The 21,226-nt window shown below is 38.6% G+C and overlaps 1 protein-coding gene across 9 annotated transcripts in view; it reads left to right on the forward strand.

Annotated features, from left to right (window-relative positions):
* The window catches only part of LOC149310634 (serine/threonine-protein kinase MARK1), a 100,019-nt gene that overhangs the window by 30,257 nt on the left and 48,536 nt on the right, over positions 1 to 21,226 (forward strand). For 7 of the 9 annotated variants that reach the window (XM_089529350.1, XM_089529356.1, XM_089529349.1 and 4 more), the window contains exons 2-3: positions 18,508 to 18,711; positions 19,824 to 19,877. In XM_089529350.1, the coding sequence (XP_089385476.1) occupies positions 18,508 to 18,711; positions 19,824 to 19,877 (258 nt within the window). Of the gene's footprint in view, positions 1 to 14,282; positions 14,404 to 18,507; positions 18,712 to 19,823; positions 19,878 to 19,964; positions 20,049 to 21,226 lie in introns of those variants that run through there. The other 2 variants (XM_089529354.1, XM_089529357.1) reach the window with 2 other exon arrangements.

Below are 21,226 nucleotides of genomic sequence, written 5' to 3' on the forward strand. Positions count from 1 at the left end.
GCACAACAAGAAGATACTGGGGCAGGGCTGTGGATATCAAGGCAAGTCAGTCTTATGTGCCTGTCTTGGGAGAAAGGCGCCATAGAAATAAAGTAAATAAATAATTCCAGTTCTCTCCAGTTTATATAGTCAAGTAAATGAGTCTGGGGCATTGCTGAGAAAAGTAAACCAGCCACATGCCCAGTACACTAGGGCCATTAATATTGAATGTTAGGTGACAGGGTTTTCCCTCTCATTTAACCTTTTTTTTTCCTTTCTAAGACTGTTCATTTTTCTCACACATCCTTGATTCCCAAGTGAATGCACTACAGATGGTAGGACTGTTTGAGGAGGGCAGAAACTGTACCACTGCTCTTGGAATGACCGCTCCCAATGATAAATCATAATCCTTACACCATTGGTGTTACAAATGCATCACTTCACCGTCTCCTTTTTAATTAGTTGCTTGCTTGGTTTACCCAGTCCTGCCTCTCACATTCACATTCAGTTCTTCATTAGTTAAAGTTAAAACTAGTCTGGGTGGACAGGTTCAATGTAAATCAGAATTTATGTTTTTAGAATGTAGATGGTTAAACTGGTGGTGATCTTTATAAAGGTGTGCAATAAGTAAAAGTGAACTGACCATCTGCAGCCACCCTGTGGTATTCAGTTTGAAGGCTTTAACTTTCTAGGCTCCCTCTGACTTTCTTCTCTATGGGATTTTAAGCAGTTTCTTCAGTGTTACACTATTACTCCCTTATGAACTGTTCAGTTTTAGAAATATTTTGAATATATTCTGAGTTGTGGCACAGTACATATTGGAAAGCTGACTTCTGAATAAATAATACAGTTCTAATGTTTTTATGTGGTTTCTTCCAAAGAGAACCATGCTTTTACTACTTGATATCATCACTGTATCAGAATAATTAAATGTATTTTACTACTTGCTCTTTAAAGCTTGTTGATATATTTTTTTAATTAAATCAGTTCATTTCTTTGAGATTTCTGTGAGGTGGAATTTTAACAATCTGGGAAATAAAATAAAACCAAAACATATGATGGCAGACAACAACTGCCATTTACAGGTATATTGCCTCTGAACATAGAAGACCAACTTAAACCATTAGCACAGATGGGTGTAAAATTCAGAGACATAACTGTGTTAGTCTGGAATATCAGTATAAAAAGGGCTCTTGTAGCTCCTTTGAGATTAACTGAGTGGAAAAGTTGTAGCATATGCTTTTATAGACTTGGAGCCCAAACAGACAGGCCAAAATAAAACTGCTTTGGATCATTTTGGAGGTATGCTGTTTAAATGACACACGTATCTTAAGAGGTCAGAAGCTGTGCCAAAGCTGCGTTTTAGTCCTTAGGACTGGAGCGCTGCTTTGGCACGGCTTCTGGCCTCATAGGACTCATGCAGCATTTAAACATCATACCTCCAAAGTGACCCGAAGCAGCTTTATTTTGACTTGTCTGTTTGGGTCCTTGGTCTACTTTCTCAGATGCATGAAGTGAACAGGTGCTCAGGAAGGACCTTTAGAATTAGACTGTACAAATAACCACAGAAGTGCAAAACTTGTGGGTACGATGATGAGATGACAAGGTTAATTTTAATGATGGTTATTGGGGGACAAAGACAGGTGGAAAGATGTTACTTAAAGCCAGGCTGGGTGCATGAATATATAAATGGCGGAGAGAGTTTCGGCTGGGAACCAGAAAGGAGATATAATAAACTGGCTAAGAGGGGTTTAGTGCATATTCCAGATAGTTTGTTACACATAGGATGTAGACAAGCTGAAGTGTGTCCAGAGGATGGAGATCAAAATGGTGAAGGGTCTGGATGCCATGCCCTATGAGAAGAGATTTAGGGAGCTGTGTATGTTTAGCCTGGGGAAGAGAAAGTTAGGAGGTGATATGATAGCCCTGTTTAAACATTTGAAGGGATGTCATATTGAGGATGGAGCAAGCTTGTTTTCTGCTGCTCCAGAGATAGGACATGGATCAATGGATGCAAACTACAAGAAAAGAGATACCACCTCAACATTAGGAAGAACGTCCTGACAGTAAGAGCTGTTTGACAATGGAACCCACTCCCTCAGAGAGTGGTGGAGTCTCCTTCTTTGGAGGTCTGTAAACAGAGGCTGGATGTCCATCTGTTGGGAGTGCTTTGATTGTGAGTTCTGCATGGCAGGGAGTTAGACTGGATGGCCTTTGTTTTCTCTTCCAACTCTATGATTCTATGAATAAAGACTTCAGATACTATATATAATGTGGAACAGTTTGCCAAAGATATCCTGATTTTATTCTCCCATCTTCCTACACAATAAAAAAAGTTAATGTTCTTCCAAATTTGGAAACTTCATGCCTCATACATTTTCATAGTATAAGCATCAGTCACTATTGCCAATTCCCACATCACTGTAGACTAACATAGGACAAAATAATTTCCTGAATTCCTTTATTTAAAGAGAAAGGCTCTCTGTTTTGTTTTATTTGTGTTGGAATGAAAAGGGAGACTGACTAAGCTTGATTACATACAGAAGGATATTACGGGATATTACGGGATATTAAAAGACAACAAACATTTACTGCAGTACTCAGCAATGAGTTAATGAGGCTAGGTTCAGACAAAGATCCAGATCACTTCTTGGCTTCTTTTAATTTTTAAAGGCTGCTTTTAAAAACATGTTCTCTTATAGTGGCATCAAGAACAGATTCCTAGGCAGACATTGAACTAAATCCAGTTTTACTTCTAACTAGTGCAGACCTGCTGAAATAAATGTGATTAGTTAGCCCTGACACAAGTCACAGTATTTCAGTGGGTGTCCTTTAGTTGGGACTAAAAGATTTATATTTAATGTTTTGTTCATTATATATTTAGCAAGAATTGTTTTATGTCTTCAAGAAAAAATACAATGAAGCCATGTAGCTGTTTCTATTCCATCATGTCAAACGTATATTTGGGCAGTGGGAATTTTTATTTAGTGAATTTTCTGAAATCCTCCCTTGCTTAGGGAAAATATAACTAGTACTACATTACTTGATTATTGTGTAATTGGTACTATGAACTTTTTGATTACTTCTAGTGAATATAAAATCGTCTCCACTATAGTTGCCTTCATGTCTATATATTTTCACATAACATATGTTAATGGTGGAACTCTATTTTGCTATTGAACCTTTTCATGGTAAAAGCTGACTCATACTACAGGTTGTAATGTAAATGCTGGGAAGTGAAATTGGCTTTATTAAAGCAGTTGTGGCTTGCTTCTGGGATACTGCTGGGAAAATCACTATTTTGTGTAAAGCAATTTCAGAAATAACATTTTATCAAAGAAGAATCGGCAAGTAGAATGTAAAAAGATTCATGTTGGATAACTTATGTTTTCTGAGTAGTTTATTTTGCTTTAGTAACTAGTCAAATGGGCTTCAACAAATTGACATGCTAGGGTTGCTCGGGGGCAGGGCGTGCACACACCCTGCAACTCTAACACGTCATGGGTATGCCGCAGCTGCACAGCACCATCCAGATGGTGCGCACATCGATGACATGTCAGCAGCATAGCCAAACAGGGCTGCGCCGCTGGCATGTCACCGCACTGTCGCTGACACTTTGGGGGGGGGGCCGGAAGTGCACCGCAAAAAAGGAGCTGCTTCTGTGTGCTCCTTTCTTGCTGCGTAGCAGTGCCGCACAATTTGGTTACTGCAGGGCTGCTGCAGAAGAAGGAGAGGTGCCACGGAGGCACCTCTATTTGGCGCTCTGTACCACGCCCTTGGCACCATCTGCAACATTTTTATGTTCTCTAGTGGGTTTCTTTTTAATTTTGAGACATTTTGAAATAAAAGGTGTCATGTTCTTATCCTTTCTTTTTTTAAAAAAAATTAAAAAATAGTGTTATAATGTATCGATGAAATGGCAGTTTTCCACTATAACACTGTCATGCTTTAAAAAAAAATTAAAATTAAGGAGGTCAAAATTTGCTATTCAGACCATAAGACCACTTCTGCAAACCATGCCCTGTTTTTTTGTTTTTTTTAAAATCTTTGAACAAGTGCTAGTGCTGATCAAGTGCAGATCCAAGCCAGTATGGTGTAGTGGTTTGAAAACTCACTGGGTGACAGTGGGCAAGTCAAAATCTCTCAGCTTCAGAGCAAGGCAAAGATACTTCTCTGACATTTGGATTGTAACAAGTGTTTCGATTGTAAATATTTCCATTTAGCTGATAGAGGTAAATAAAACTGCTCTTGCACAGTTGAGAAAAGCAGAAACTCATAGCTAACACTAAGTACTTGATTTAAAGTAATAATCCCATTATCTACCGATGCCTTCCATAAAAATATTTTTCTATCAATTAGCACAAATATAAATAAAACCACACAAAGTTTAATCCTTCTGCTTCAGGTAACATATAATAGTTAAAAGATAATGCTGACATCATGAATGCAATGATACCACCAATATCAACAAATCAAGGACTGTTCAGGTTGGTGGTTCATGGGCCAGTGCCAGCCCATGAGCTAATGGTTGTTATTCCGTGGTGAGTTTCGCGGAAAGGAAAAAAAACCACATTTATAGATAGTGGACATAGATATGGTGCCATTACTGGGACATGGGGGGGGGGTCCTGGGCCCCTGCATCCTGATAGCTTAAGAAGCACTTATCAGAATAGTTTTTTGTGAGATTTTCAGGCTAGGTGGCCATGTTCTAGAAGAGTTTCTCCCTGACATTTCACCAGCATCTGTGACTGGCATCTTTGGAGAAGGTGCCAGCCACAGATGCTGGCGAAATGTCAGGAAGAAACTCTTCTAGAACATGGCCACATAGCCTGAAAAACCCACAAAAAACTATGGATGCCGGCCATGAAAGCCTTCGACTCCACTTATCAGAATGACTGCAGAGTCACATTTGCTGCTGGAAATTCAGAGGATGAAAGCAATTATGAAGTAGACTGTACTTTATCTATTTGGCCAATCCTGCCCTATCTCCCTGAGAATGGAAAAACAGAAAAGCTTGATTTTTTAATTATTATGTATTATATAAAGCAGAAGGGTTACACTTTTACTGGTTTTATTTATATTCTGCCAGGAAGATATTACTTGGATTATCTTAGTGTTTGTAGTGAGTGGGCTAGAAATGAGCAGTTCTGCACAATGATTTATGTTTGCATACTCTCAAAAATAAATTTAGTCATAGGTATCTTGCAGATGAAGACATACGTAAGGAACAATCTGGCAGCAGAATCTGATCTCTGGGATTTGTTTCCTTTTCTTAGCTGCCAGTACATTCTAAATAGTATTAGTTGTTAGAAAAACTGAACTTTCGTTTTGTGATGTTGGATACTATAAAATCTCTTTTAAGGAATTACTTTAGACAGTGTCAAGAAGAGATAATCATTGAAGTTTATAAAGCAGAAGAACATCTAAGTCTTCATTGACATTTTATCTAACATAAGTATATTTTCTGTTAAACATTAAACATTTGGGTTAGCTGATGCCTGAATACAGGCAGCATCTCCCTAAAACCGAATCCTTTAAAAATAAGTGTGTTGTTGTTGTCATTTCCAACTTACGGCGACCCTAAAGCGAACCTATAAAGGGGTTTTCTTGGCAACATTTGTTCAGATGAGCTTTTCCATTGCCTTCCCCTGAGGCTGAGAGCATGTGACTTGCCCAGGTTTCTTGGCCAAGATAGGAATCGAACCCTGGTCTCTTAACACTCAAAGCACTGTGCCTCTCTCTCGCTCTCGCTCTCGCTCTCGCTCTCTCTCGCTCTCGCTCTCGCTCTCGCTCTCTCTCGCTCTCGCTCTCGCTCTAGTATATAATTTAAAATATTTAGATGGTGTGCAACTGACAATGACCCATGAGTAGTTTACAGATTTAAGAATACAGTAAATCAATAAAATAGAAAAGTGTGCAGTAAATCAGCCAAAGTAGTCTCAAAATGTTATTGCAATACAAATTAGACAGCAAGACCAAAGTTAAAACTCAAAATCAAAGACTGCATTCTTTACTGATGTGAAAGATCTTAGACTGATGTCTAAATGCTACTGATGAAGATGACTGGAAGATCTCTTGGAAGATGGAAGGTCATTACTGAGAATGCTGGTTTCAGTAGTAGATGTTTAGTCATAATAGATGCATATAGACAGTTATAACATGAACAGTGGAATGAAAAATGGAGAGTGTGTGTCAGAAATGGCTGCATTGATAATTGAGAGTGTGTGTAAATTATCTGTAAGCATATGTGAAAACCAGGAGATAGTATTTTTAAAATTACAAAGGTTTGTTCAACCCTTCCCAAGCATGTGGAACAAAAGAGAATATTGGGTGAAGACTGCTTAAAGCAGGAGTGAGAACCACAATGGTGACAGTCCTGTTGCCTGCATGTATCCAACTGGCCAGGATTAGACTGGCAACAGTTTCTCAGAGGACTTTTTTGCCTGTTGCACCAACTGAGGAATGACCTGCCAGAAGAGATACAACAGCTGAAAACTCCAACTGAATAAAAGATTAACACATATCTCTTCTGGCAGGCCTACCCAGTCAATTTTAAATCATGATTTTTTAAATATGTACATGAAATCTTATGTCGATTTTAATGATTTTATAGTGTTGTATTTTAACTCTGGGTTTTTGTGTTTTGTATTTTAACATGCTGTACCCCACGTTGAGCCTTGAAAAGAGGTGTGAAAGAAATAAAATGTATTGTTATTATTATTATTATTATTAGGTTCTTAAGTTAAAATGTGCATCCCAAAATATTGGTGAATCCAGCCCATTTGGGACTTTAAAAGGCAGAATGACCATCTCATTTGTAAACCTGCTTCAGTCTTATAGCGCTGTTGAATATAGCCCCTAGGCTATGCTAATAGTCCAGTCAATTGTTTTACTGTAGTAGCTGCTTGTAGACAATCGTCAAGAACAACAACTGTACAAGGAATTATTATACAATTATTCTACAAGCTTAGTAGGAACGAGGGTGCAGACAGACAGTTATTAGCTTATTGTTGTTAGCTCCCGTCAAGTCGACCTCAGCTCATGGTGACCTTATGTTTGAAACATCCCTAAGCCCCCTTCTTAGGTTTTCTAGATTCAGGCCCGTGGACTCTCTGATTTAATCTATCCATCTAGCCTGTGGTCTTCTTCTCTTTCTACTGTCTTCTACCTTTCATAGTGTTATTGTCTTTTCCAGCGAGTCATGCATTTTCATGATGTAGCAAAATATGACAGCCTCAATTTAGTCATCTTGGCTTCTAGGCAGAGTTCAGGTTGGATCTGTTCAAGGACCCATTTGTTTGCCTTTTTAGCTGTCCATGGTATTCTCAGCACTCTTCTCCAGCTCTACATCTCAAATGCATTGATTTTCTTCTTACCTGTTTTGTTCAGTGTCCAGCTCTCACATCCATACATGGTGATGGGAAATACAGTGGATTGGATGATTCTAACTTTAGTGCTCAGTTGCATATCATTACTCTTTAGGATCTTGTCTAGTTCTTATATAACTGATAAGCTGATAAATGTTGCACCCAATGCAATAGCTGCTAAGTAAACCTCCATGTGAGCCATTTTAATCATCCTCACACTGAAGGAAATTTGGGAAGGAGCATACAAGCCATCAGGCTTTTTTATAATCTCATATAAAATACCCTCCCAGAAGCAAAGTACGTATTGGAATGGTATCTCTAAATCCGTTTCTTCCTTCTGTGGGTTCTTTTGCATAACAATGCCTAGAAATATGGAGTACAGCACTATAGCTTGTAAGATATGAAATATCTTACAAATCTTTAATTTGTAATTTTAAATTTTAATTTACTTTAATTTTAATTTTAAAATCTTTAGTTGCTGATATAAAGTATTAAACTAATGTTACTAATATATTTTAATATTACAGTACTCATCATTTCTAAGCGAGTGATTTAAAAGGCTGAAAATGGTGAAGGGCAGTAATTGACATTCTATACTCTTATAATGTACCCAGGTAATGGCTTTTTCTCTCTTACAGATTACTAGTATGGTTTCAAGGAGAAGCATGCTTTTATATATGAAATAGTTCTTGTAAACACTCATAAATTATAAAAGTATTTGTAGTGCTCCATTTTTGGACTGGGAGAAGAAATAAATTTCCTTTTGTTTTTGCATTTAGATCAGTGTTTTACATTTATGAATGTTTCTATGCTCATTCATCCCCACCTTGCTGAAATAATGCTATAAAACTTGGTTTACATGCCTACATTAATTAAGTTGTTAATTCTGTAAATATTCTAGCTACAATTTCTCTGCTGTGAGTCCTTCCAGATGTTTTGCACTACAACTCCAATCACTATGATCTTCAGCCATGCTGGCTGGGGCTGGAGTTTTAATTTAGGATATTTGGAGAGATTCTCAATAAGGAAGGCTGTTCCAGCAACTTACCAATTATCTATGAAGAAGTATACTTTAGGGTCAATTGTTTAGCACCATAACAGTTGTGTCCTAAATTAAAATTTGATGCAAAGATTATTGAGTGGGATTCTTGTCATATAATTGGGCTTCCCTGGATCCTGCCCCCTTCCAGTAGGGCTTTCCTGGTTTATTCTCCCTGCCATAGCCAGCTGAATTCTTCCAAGTTCTACTTAAGAAATTAAAGTGGCTTTGGGATTGTAGTATGGAATTGCACAGTGAAAATAGTTCCATAGGGTTTGTAGAAGTGCCTTACTGGTCACAAAAAGAGATACATATGGATCTGAGCCAGTGCTTTTTAATTAATGTTTGTTCTTGTAATGGTAGAGAATAATTAATTACATGAGTCATTAGATAGGTAGAGAGATGCATTCATCATGACATAATTTTAGGACTTCCATATTTGTAGGCAGAACTAGGGGGCAATGATTGAGTTGATCTGTCTTTAAAAAAAAACTTTGCTAAGGAGTCCTAACAAGGACTGAGGCCACAATATGTAAGTAGAAGTGCAAGATTACAACTTTATAAAACCCCATGTTTCCACATGTACATCATTTACATCATGAGTGAGCTGAATGTATATCTCAATCTTCAAATCTAGCTGTAAGGCATGTGAGAAGTGCAGAATGCATGTGTACCAGTGCCGCAGCTGTAGTCCATTTTCTTAAAGAACACTGATAGCACTCTCAGTAAGTCTTTACTGGTGGCTCAAAAGCATTAAGGTTACAGAGTCCAATTAGTACAGAAACTCAAGGTACCAGCCTGATCTTGATTCCTACCCTCCCTCTTTGTAGATAGTGAGAGCAGCTGCGAAGAGGCAGATAACTTTCTGCACTCAAATTGCCTGACTCCTCCTTCTGTTTTTTTCTTTCTGCACCTGGAAAAATCTCTCCCGAATAAATCTATAGACTAGGTATTATAACACAGCAAACATTCAGCAACAGAAGAAGTGATAAAGTTACTGTAAGTACTCATACACTATGGGTTTGAGAACATATGTACATGTTTCTAGCTTTTGCTGTTCCTCAGGCCAGTCTTGACACGACTTACTAGTCCCTTCCACCTATTGATGTAAGTCCATATCTCCAATTGATACCAGTGATAAATCCTACAGATATTTATCTTTTCCAAACATTACAAGGTTTAATTTAAATGTTGTTATGCATGCTTAGTTATGGCAGGCACATGCAGTGGGACCTCAGTATCTGTGGACTTGCCATCTGTGGATCTGAGTATCCGCAAATGGCAAGCCCATGTTGTCAGCACATTCACATGGCTGTACCAACACTAGGGACAATGGGACCTCACCTGAAGTCCCGTTGTCCCTAATGGCAGTGTGGCTGTGTACACATGCCTCCATTGGGGACAATGCAGGCTTGAGTGTGGATTTTGGTATCCACAGTGGGTCTGGAAGAGATCCCTGTGGATACCAAGGTCCCAGTGTAGTAATTTTAAAAAACATTCCCCATAGAGAAAATTTGGAAATGATATTTCATTGCATTCTGCTTGATGTCTTCAGCTAAAGTTACTGTCAACTAGGCAAGTTCTCCCAATCTTTGTGTGCCATTTTATATCATTACCACCTGCCTCCTCATTTTAAAATTGTCTTCTCAACCTTACAAATGCCAGGAAAGCATGTTTTCTCACAAACTTTGTTGCTTCTAGCCAATGGCTACCACAATGCATAAATAAAATACAGAAAATTGAAAGTAAAAAAAGTAACTATTTAATAACAGCAACAGTGCTTCCCCTACTGGTTAAAACAAAATAAATTTTCTCCAGTGTTAAAGTCTGTTATTGACAAAATATTTACAGCTCAGAATATTAAGTATCAAAAGTATCAAAGCAATAAAGTGAACCCCCAGCTGTACTCTTCTTTGGCCTGTCCCACAGTCATTAATTTTATTGTTACATGGTCACTTCCCCCTATGGTACCAACTTCTTTGATTCCAGTAACCCTCTCTTCTTTCCTGTTGATTAGGATCATGTTTAGGATTTTGAAATCCGTCTTCTCTCTTGAAATTGAAAACTATCTGTAAGGCACATCAAGAATTTATTGGAGAGCCTATGCTTAGCAGAGTTAGTCTCCTGGCAGATATAAAGATAATTGAAGTTCCCCATGACTTGCTTCTTGGAGATTTCTGAGATTTGTTTCTGAAAAGCACTTGGTTTGGTAGCCTGTAGTAAACTCCTACCACAATAATGTTTTTAATTTTTTTCTTCATTTATCTTTACCCAGATGCTCTTAACTGTCTAGTCTGATCAATCATGTGGATTTCTGTACAAGTTAATTTATCTTTGACATATAATGCTACTGTCCCTGCTTTTCTTTTTGTGTTCTGTTTGAAAAGATTGTATTCTTCAGTTGTTATATTCCAGTCGTGGGAGTCATTCCACCAAGTTTCTGTCACACCTGTAAAGTCATATTTACCTTCTTACACTAGAACGTCAAGCTTGTCTTGTTTGTTTCCCAATCTCTGTGCATTGGTATATAGATATGTAAAGCCTTGTTTGTTCACATTTTTATTTTACTGTGAGTTTGGCTCATTCTCTTCCTCAGCTTCTCCTGTACAATTCACATCTTTTTGTTAAGCACTTGTTTTTGGATATATGTTTGAGCTATCATCTCCAGTTCCCCAAAGATGTAGTTTAAAGCCCTCTTGATCGGTTTTGCCATGCTTTTGTTAAAGATATTCTTCCCAATCTTCATGAGGTGCAGCCTATTGGTAACCAGTAGTCCTTCACCTAAAAAATGAAGACCATGGTCCCAGAAGGCAAACCTATCGCACCAACATCATATGCATAGTCAGTCATGCACTTGCAGTATCTTTCTGTTCCTGAGTTGTCCTCTACTCATAAAAACTGACAAAAACACCACCTGTGCTTCTAAACCCTTCACCTTCCTTCCCAAATTTTCATAGTCCAAGGTAATCTGGTCAGTGTGTTCTTTGAAGTATCATTGGTGCCCGCATGAAAAAAGGTAAAGGGGTACTTATGTGTTCTTGATGACCTTCAGCAAGTTGTCAGTAACATCCTGAATGTGGACACCAAGGAGACAACACACTTCCCAATTCATCTTGTCTGGCTGGCACATGGGTCCCTCTATAGCCTTGAGCAGTGAGTCCCCCCTACCACCAACACATTTCTTTTCTTCTAGATGCAGTTAGTGGCTGACACTTTCCTTGGCTTGCAGTGTCTCTCGTTGATGTTCTTCTGTTTGGACATGTTTACCACCATTATCTTCCTAGTGTTTGCATAGCTGGAGCAGTTCTGAATCCCATGTATATGATCTGCTCTTGACTGTGACTGTCTTTCAGGGTACTTCTTCAATGATTCTTCAAATCCACTACATTTTCCTTAGCAGTTTCTTCCTGTTGATTTGGTAAAATTAATTCCCCTTGTTCTATCCAGGAAATTTTCATGTTCTCTGATGTACTGAAGAGTGTCAGTAATGTTGCTGAAGTGTGCTGACCTTCTCTTCCAAGGGAGTGACCAGTTTGTAGATGACTACAGATCCTTCTGTCTCCATGCCTGTGGTTAATATTTCTCCCCTTTTTAGATTGTAGTAAGTCTTTAGAATATAACTGCCTGTTCCTCAAGATGTGCACTGCAGGTTCAAAAAGCTTGGTGACACACGTAATCTAGAATACACAGTGAATTCAGCAAAGGCTGCTGGGAACGATATGCAGATGAGCTGTTCTTCCTCCCAGTGCTCCTTGTTGGCTGTCTCAGATGCTTGCTTTTGGATAAAGCTTTCTTTCCCATAACCACAAATATAGAATATTTGATCAGCCAGTTATTAGTGATCCTTTCAGACAGATAGTGAATTCACAGTCTGTGAATGTAAAACTTTACATAACCCTGGTGGCGCAGTGGTTAAATGCCTGTACTGCAGCCATTCACTCGAAACCACAAGGTTGCGAGTTCAAGACCAGCAAAAGGGCCCTAGCTCGACTCAGGCTTGCATCCTTCCGAGGTCGCCAAAATGAGTACTCAGACTGTTGGGGGCAAATTAGCTTACTTGCTAATTAGCTTACTTGCTGTTCACCGCTATGATCTTTGGAACAGCGGTATATAAATAAAACAAATTATTATTATTAATTATTTAAAAATTTCAATAGGGGAGGAGCATTTAGGGCTTAACAGTATTTCTCCTTATAAGAGTATCATGACAGTTAAATAATATGTGCAAGATGATACATGTTACACTTGGAAATAAAGATGTGTTTTCTATGAGTAGATATGGTTTAGCCTATCAGTTGGTCTATTACGATTCAGTGTCTGTGTAAGGTATTCAAAATAGGAATGTATTACCTGCTACTTTTATCCTATGCACTATGTGCAGCTGAGTCAGAGAACATTTCCTCTGTTATCTTAAGTACTGGTATCCTTGAGCAGAAGAAGCTCAAGGAGGAGGTAAAAACTCAGTACTGAACAACATTCTGCCCTTGCCAAAATTGACGTTCTCCTCTCAAAGCATTATCTTTTTACAGAACCTCTGAAACAGGATAGGCCTGACTGTGTTATTCACTGGGCACTAATTCTAAAGGAGTAGACCATACTGTTTCACATCTTTGGATAGTTTTCAGTGAAGCTATCAAAGATGGAACCATTATGCCACATACCACAATTATGAGTACAATACTCTAAAAAACTTTTTACTGTATCTTCAGATTTGATGAAGTCTACCTGTTATCTGTCCAAAGGGACATAAAATTAATGAAAAATACACATGCTTGTCAAAAGAGTAATCCAGCATCTCTAATAATTTTTGCTAGCTCTGATAATTGAATGTTTAACAATTTTTCTTGCAAAGTCCCCAGAATTAAAATATTAACTGGCAATTTTTCAAATGTTAGTCTGCAAGTCAATCTCTTGCTATTGAAATGGTAATTATTTTCTGTTTATTTAATAATAATAATAATAATAATAATAATAACAACAATTTTTATCCCGCCCCTCTGCACATCGCAATCAGGGCGGCTTACAGCATTAAAATACACAATCCATACCCCCCATTCCTAACCACCTTAAAATACCATTAAACAATTGCAATATAAAACATAATTTAAAACAATATAATAACAGTAGATACAGCAAAAGGTCAGCTCCAACAATTAGATATTCTTTTTAGTGACTGGGTATCTATTCGGGAAAGGCCTGCCGGAAGAGCTCCGTCTTAACAGCTTTTTTGAAGCTGTTTAAGGTGGTTATATGATGGATCTTATCTGGCAGGCCGTTCCATAATCTGGGAGCAGTTGAGATGTTCTTCATATCTGTTTTGCAAGAAGATTTCTTGGCAGTATCATTGAGTGTTGTAATACATGAAATAAAAATGGACCGCTCACTACTGAGTGGGTCATTATGTTTTTGGGGTTTTTTATTTTTCTGATCAGTCTGTCATTTCAGTGCTGTTTTCCATGAAATGTAGGAATCTCAAAGCTATAGCATAGTGGAGTGTTGCTTACTGACAAAAAGGTAAAGTATGGCCAAGCTGCATGCAATGTAAGGATTACTTCTTTGTGATATTTAGGAATGAATCTTGAATGTAGTTGCATGTAATTTTTGGTGTGTCTCCCTAGATATAATAATATTGTTTTATGATTATGCTTTTTAGCTTTTCGGCTTGTTGAAAGACCAATACCAGTTGAAGAAGATACTTCATTTATCTTGTCTGTACTGTTGCATGCTTTTCCGTGGTCATTACAGTTTTCTTCAGCTTTATCTCAGGAGCTTCTACATTTTAATGTTATCACTTTTGTTTAAAGGGCTCTGCTTAAAACCTTTCATAAATATATGGATGATCATTTTGAGGTCACCAGTTTCCCAGTATACCATAATACACACCATAGGTCATTTGTCACATTCATGGAAGACTGGAAGAATACTTGACATTGTCTCCAGAGGACTTTCCTAGTCACTTTCTCTGTCTGTAACAACATGGTTCTTCATAAGTCAGACTACACCAAGAAACTGATCCCAGTAAGCCCACGTTTGTGCTGTTCCCCCTCCTCCATTAACCTTTTGAGAACTTTTGGAAATTATGTTTTACAGTCTGCCCGACCCAACTGCGAGCTTGCCATCTGTGGATCTGAGCATCCGTGGATGCCCCACCCGATTCGCTCCAGTGGCAGGACGTGCACATGGCCGCACCCCCATTAAAACCAACAGGACTTGAGATCCTGAGGTTTTTGGCATCTGTGGGGGGAGAGGTGGTCCAGAACCCCCTCGGATATGAAGAGCGTACTGTATTTTAAAACTGTGGAAAGAGCGAGGCTTGGAAAGTTGCTTGTAAGAACAGTTATCATAATAGTATGTTGAAGCCATCCATAAGCAAACAATGGCAGAATGAAATCCAGGACATCATCTTACTATTGCTTAATTAGGGATAGTTTCAGCATAGCTGCTGCCACACTACAAAATTAATACAATTTGAGATGGCTTTAATTGCCATGGCTCAGTGCTATGGAATCCTGGGATTTATAGTTTGTTGTGGCACCATAGCTCTATGACAAAGGGTGAATACTTCAGAAAACTACAAATCCCAGAATTCCATAGCACTGAGGCATGGCAATTAAAGTGGTGTCAAGTTACATTAATTCTGCATTGTAGACACAGCCTATGTCATTGTATTCATTCTTCTTTTTAAAAAAAACACTTGGCATGTCCTGGAGGATACATAAAACTATCAGGCATTGTGCAGAATGTGATTCCTTGAATAGTATCCTCAAATGTATTTATAGTCTTCCTTTCCTCCAAAGAACTCAAAGCTTTTCCCCTTCCAACTTGGTCTTTCCAATTGTGCGAGGTAGGTCAGGCTGAGAAACAGTGGAACTGGAACAAGGTCACTCAGTAATTTTCATGGCTAAGTGAAGGACTGGAATCTGGATCACTAAAGTTTCAGTCTGGCAGTCTAACCATAATACCACACTAGTTTTCAAATGCCTAATTGCATGAAGAACAACCAACTGCCAAAACTAAAAACACACCCCATTTCTCACATTGTGTTTATTTATTTATTGCTTCAGGTAGATTTAACATCCCACAGGGAGTTCTCATAATGTGTAGTATTCATTACCAACTCTATAACATTTATTTCCCCAAATTTCCATTTCCCCCAAGGACCAATAAAAATAATAGTATATTATGCTGCTGCAAAACCTTGACTGAAACAAAATCTTGTGTCATAAAGCAGGGGCTACCCTGACTTTTTTGTTTTATTCACCAATCTTTTTGGCAAACAGTTGTTGTTCAAATAACAAACACAACTGTTTGCACAACAGCTAAAGCCAAACCCTAGTCAAAATAAAGAGGTTATGTTACTGAAAATATTAACATTCCACAGAATGATCATGATGGAATACATGACATAGGAATCAGTGCATCAGACTCATTTGTCTAGTTTAAAACAGTATCAACAATTTGGAGGGGAATCCCTCATAAAAAGAAATGCAGATTGAGCTGTGAAAAAAGCTGCTTGTGTGACAAGATAAGGAAGATGCATTAGGAATTCAGCATGCATTAATAATACATTGACATATGACATTGGTGCTTGACATTCAACGCATGAGAGTACAGGAGTGCTTTTGGGGTTGGAACTCCCCTCACTAGATTCATAGAAATGTTGCATCCTGTGCCTTCACTGTAATGTATTTTGCAGACTTGAAAATAAATTTAACAAATTATCACATTGAATCTTGGTTATCACCTTTGCATGAGAATATAAGGGCCATGTTGGATATTAGACCAAAGAACTATCAAGTCCAGCATCTGGTTCAGAATTAGTTAGCTCTGGGAAGCCTGCCAGAAGCATGTAAATGCAACTGCAGCGTCTATTTCACAGACCCCAGCAACTCATGAAGCATACTACCTTTGATAATGGAGGTGGCACATGACCATCTTTTCTAATAGTCAGCTCCCATCCTCCATCAGTTTATCCAATCCTCTTTTAAAGCTCTCCAAACTGGCAACCAAAACTGCATCTTGCAGCAAGTAACTTCACTGTGCTGTGTAAAAAAGTACTTCTTTTTACCTGTACAAAACTTCCCACCACTGAGCTTCAATAGATGGCCCTGATAGGATGGTGAGAGTAGAGAAGCTTCTCCTTATATATTTTTCCTATATCACACATAAATGTATATACCTCTAACATGTCTCCACTTAGTTCATCTTTTTTTCTAAGGGCCGGAGGAGATGGCCTGGAAAGAACCATCTTTGGCTGCTCTGGCCGCAATGGCTCTGGGACTGTGACAGCCAGATGGCCCACTTTAGAAATGGGCCACTGCCATGGTCGCAAATGAGCCACCGGCAGAGGTGCTTTAAATCTGCTCCTTTGACTGGTCGCTTTGGGCTGCCTTAGGAGTGGCTTCTGGCTGCTTCAGGTGCATATGTCATCTAAAACCACACCCCTGAAGCATTTGGAAGCCACTCTGGCCCATCTTGGCTTTGGGGGCAGAGTCTGGTGCCCAGTCATCTGGAGGGGACGGGGGCCCGGGCTTGAATCTTAGAGCCCCTGTTCCCAGGCCCAACTCCTGGAATGGAGCCTTTGGGCTCTGAGACACAAGCCCTAGCCCCAGCACTGGCTCCCTCTGGCCAATGAGATTTGGCTTTGGGGGCGGTACCTGGATTTGGAGCCTTGTTTGCTGAGAGGAACCAGCACCAGGGCTTGGCTCTTGGGTCTTGGAGTCCAGAGACTCCATTCTGACAGTTGGGCCACAGGACTGGGGCTCCGAGGCTCAAGCCCCAGCCCTGGCCCCGGGTCCCTCCGGCTGATTGGGCTCCAGCCTCCACCCCCAAAGCCAAGCCCAGGCAGAGGCCTCAGCAGGGGAGGGAGGAGGGAGAGAAGAAGGAAGGAAGGGTAAAGAAAGTGGGAAGAGGAGAGGGAAAGGAGGAGGGAGGGGGACTCCAGTCCCATTCTCCGTAATGGTGGCACGGTTCTGTGTCTGCGCTGCCATTAAGGTCTTGGACTTGAGCATGTGTGGATTTTAATATCCAGAGGGGGGATCTGGAACGGATCCCCCACGGATAGCGAGGGCCCACTGTAATTACTATGTGTATAAGGTATATATGAAATATAAATGAATTCCATGATTAGATGTGGATCCCATTATGTATATGCAAATATTGAAAAATTTGAAAAAAAAATCTGAAATGCCCAACACTTCTGAGCCCAAGCATTTCAGATAAGGAAGACTCAATCTGTACTGTTCGTCACTTATGTTCATTCTCCCTTCCTGGAACTTTTACTCTAGGCTAATTTCTCCCTTGCTGTATTTTTAGCAACAAAGAGAAAGTCAAAGAATTCATTCAGATTCTCTATAGTTTCTTTATCCTTCTTTACAGTCCCTTTAGTTTCATGGTTATCTAAGAGTCCATTTGTGTCCTAGACTGGCTTCTTTCTCTTGATGCCTTTATAGAATTTTGTATTGGTGTCATTGCTTCTTTTAGCAGAATGTGCTTCTAAATTCTTGTTGTTGCTGTTGTTGTTGTTGTTCACATGTACAGAAGTCAAAAAGTTAGTAACAAAATAAATCCAATTTTATGGTAATGCTTAAAATTTTCAACTTTCTTAAAAATATATTTGCATATTTAAATATGATAGATTTAATATATATTTGTAGGACAAGAAGGGGAGAGATAAATGCTTAATAGCAACATTGCTTTCTGCTACTGACTTGAAACTTCTCCTTAAATTTTCTTTATCTCTGATAGTCTGTGACTTCTTGGGATGAACAAATTGATTGAAGGAATATTTAAGTGAAACTCAATTACCAGCTAAAACAGAAAGTGCAAAAAGTCATTTTTTTCAAAAGAAAGTATAAATAAGGAAAAGTATTTCATTGGCTTTCAGTTCAGTTTTGATAATGTTTCATTTGTAGAGTAAACATGAAAGCAATTAGGAAACAAGCTGTGAAATAAAAGGTTGAATATAATTATAGAGAGAGCTTTCTTTAATGTGTAAGCTGGTTTACTCACCCAGTTGTACAGTGAAGTGGGTCATTCTATTGTTATAGTACACTTGCTTTATAACTCACAATTCAGATATAAATTAACATTTGCATTTTTGTCATTGTTTTTATCTTACAGCACACTTCTGTTGATGGATATACTGAGCCCCATGTCCAGCCCACAAAATCAAGTAGCAGACAAAACATACCTCGTTGCAGAAACTCAGTTACATCTACAAATGAAGACCACCCTCATATTGGGAATTATCGCTTACTAAAAACAATAGGAAAAGGAAATTTTGCTAAAGTAAAGCTGGCTAGACATGTTCTAACTGGTAGAGAGGTAAGCATTTTATTTGCTTTGTTTGGTAACAATAACCTGTGTTACCTTGTTCTCTCTTGCCTATCTGCAGTGAACATGATTCTCCTGCAACAAATGTGACAGGCTTTACTTAGAGCCAAATGAGCCATTGTGGCAGGTTTGTGTACAGAATTGGGACTCGCATAAGTTTGTCTGAGATGATGGGATTAGTATGAAGACATTTTAAAGTGTAAGATGGGCATGGTGGGGAAAGAGTGAAAAGTTGCTTCATGAAATATTTAGCTGTCTTTCTCCTCTGTGCGTTTAAGATTAGAAGAAATCCCAATTAGGAGAAAGAATGTTAAAAATGATTTCAGGAAGAAAATGAGGGGCAAAGAAAGAGTTCATCTCCCTTCTCTTGTTGATGCACACTGTTCTTTAAATAGTTGTGAACCTCACCAGTTTCTGAGGTTCAGTACAGTTCATGTCACATCCAGTTGTATCCTCTCAAAAAGTGGAATATATTTGGTGGGGTATTTTGATGGTGTTCTTTGTCTTGAGATTTTTATCTACAAACTCTGGTTCTGTTTACAGAAATACACATAGGTGAAAATAAAATTATTCTGAAATACTTTATTCCTCACATCCCAGTTGCTGAGATAACAGAGATGACAGAGGGGGCTATAGCAGACACAGAGTAGGCAGAGTGGCAGAAATGTGTGGAAATGGGAGTGTCAGAGAGATCTGAGGGATGAGGGTAGCTTTGAAAGTATGAATTGGGCTGGCTGAGATCCAGCATTAAAAGTCAGAAGTTGCTGCTCTGCCATGTTGGTCAGTTGCCCTTGATAGAAATTAAGTTTCCCCCACATTGAATTGAGCTAGAAATAATCATTATAAATTGTGGTAGATCATGTTTGTTCATGTTTAGAGAGATGGTAAGCAGAGTAGTGAACATGAATGGTTAAAAATGAAAGTGTAAACTTCACCAGAAGAAAGGAAAAGGAAATGTATGACTCTTGTTCATGTAGCCTTAAATCATGGTATATCAAAGTGAAGGCAGTACCAGTACAAGAAACACACATTACTTGCATTTTTTAAAGAAAAGGTAAGCTTTATTTTTGACAATAGTTGCTTTCTTTCCTTTCTGTGCTTAGGTTGCTGTGAAAATAATAGACAAAACACAGTTAAATCCTACCAGCCTACAAAAGGTAAGATACTTTTAAAAATAATTTGGCCCATGTAATTAAAAAAGTTATTTTTCCTTTAAGGAATTTTTATTATTATTACAGGAAAACTGAATTGAACTGAAAATAGTTTACATGATGTGTCTGAGTCATTGAAAGATGGTTTACAACTGAGATGTAAGACTGGAGTGGGTGGTGAGTTGCTTGACCTACATTCCAGCATTGGAATATTTTGGAGAATGAGCTCTGTTTCTAGCCCTGTGACACTGCCAGCAAATTTACAGTGAAGTGACCAGAAGTGGTGGGATGACTCACAGGTTTTTTGAAAGAAGTCTGAGACAGCTTTAGTCACCTTTAAATTTTGATTTCTTTGATCAGTTAGCTTTCTTTTATAGCTGTATTTACAACTGTAAATGTTTGTAAGGTGCCTTTGAAAAGGCTTTTTACTGAAGTACAAAGCTTTGTCCATGGAGAGAGACACTGAATAACATGTGTCTGAAAACATGATAGAATTTTTTTATAATGACATCAATTTGTTTCTTTAACAGAATTTTAAAACAAACTTTCCTGCCTTTGAAAAATGCTTTGTTTTCCTTCCCATTTGAAGCCACTGTTGAGGAACCTGAGTCCAGTTATCACACAGATGCATATCTCGCAATATTGCCTGGGACAGCTTCTACTTGGTAGCTTTTCTAGTTTGTGGGCTGTGCACTTGTTTGATAAATAGTTTACCTCTGTTGGTCTGTCAGCCATTTGATGGCTGTGTGGAGACACTCAATGCAATAAGAGCTAATCTCTGTGTTCAGCTGGTGCATCCAAACAGCTTTCTTCAAGGCGCTGATATGTCTCATGGGCAATTTTAAGCAGAGCCCAAAGCATCCCTAGTAAAGTTCTACTTGTTTGTTTTTTTATAGCATTTATTTTAAAAAAGGTTCACATAACAATTTATAAATTGTTAATTTGACAGTTTCCTGTTCTTGGGATTACAGTCTAAAAAGATGTGATACACAAGGAAAAGGGGGTGGCAGTGGAGATGGGATTAAGTCCAGCACATGCTGGCTGTTGTTCTCTTCCTCAGAGGCCAGAGTCACGGCAGTTGGGAAGGAAGGAGAGCTTTTCCTCAGCTGCTGAAATCAGACTGAAATGATGCGGTGCCTGGCTACACTTCTCTCCTTCTGAGTCCAGGGAAAGCGCCTTTTCTTAGCTGCTGGAATCAAAAATATTTTTTAAAAAAATAAAATGTTCAGTGATTATTGGTCCCCATCTCCTGCCAATATGGCAGAGTTTTCAATTGTTTACGAGGAACAATCACCTAAGAAACTTTCTCAGTACTGCATATTAAAAATGAGAACAAGATCTTTTTGTGAAGATCT

The sequence above is a fragment of the Sceloporus occidentalis genome, unplaced genomic scaffold (genome assembly GCF_023333645.1).
Source record: "Sceloporus occidentalis isolate IW3139 unplaced genomic scaffold, rSceOcc1.0.p SCAF_6, whole genome shotgun sequence".
Lineage (NCBI taxonomy): Eukaryota > Metazoa > Chordata > Lepidosauria > Squamata > Phrynosomatidae > Sceloporus > Sceloporus occidentalis.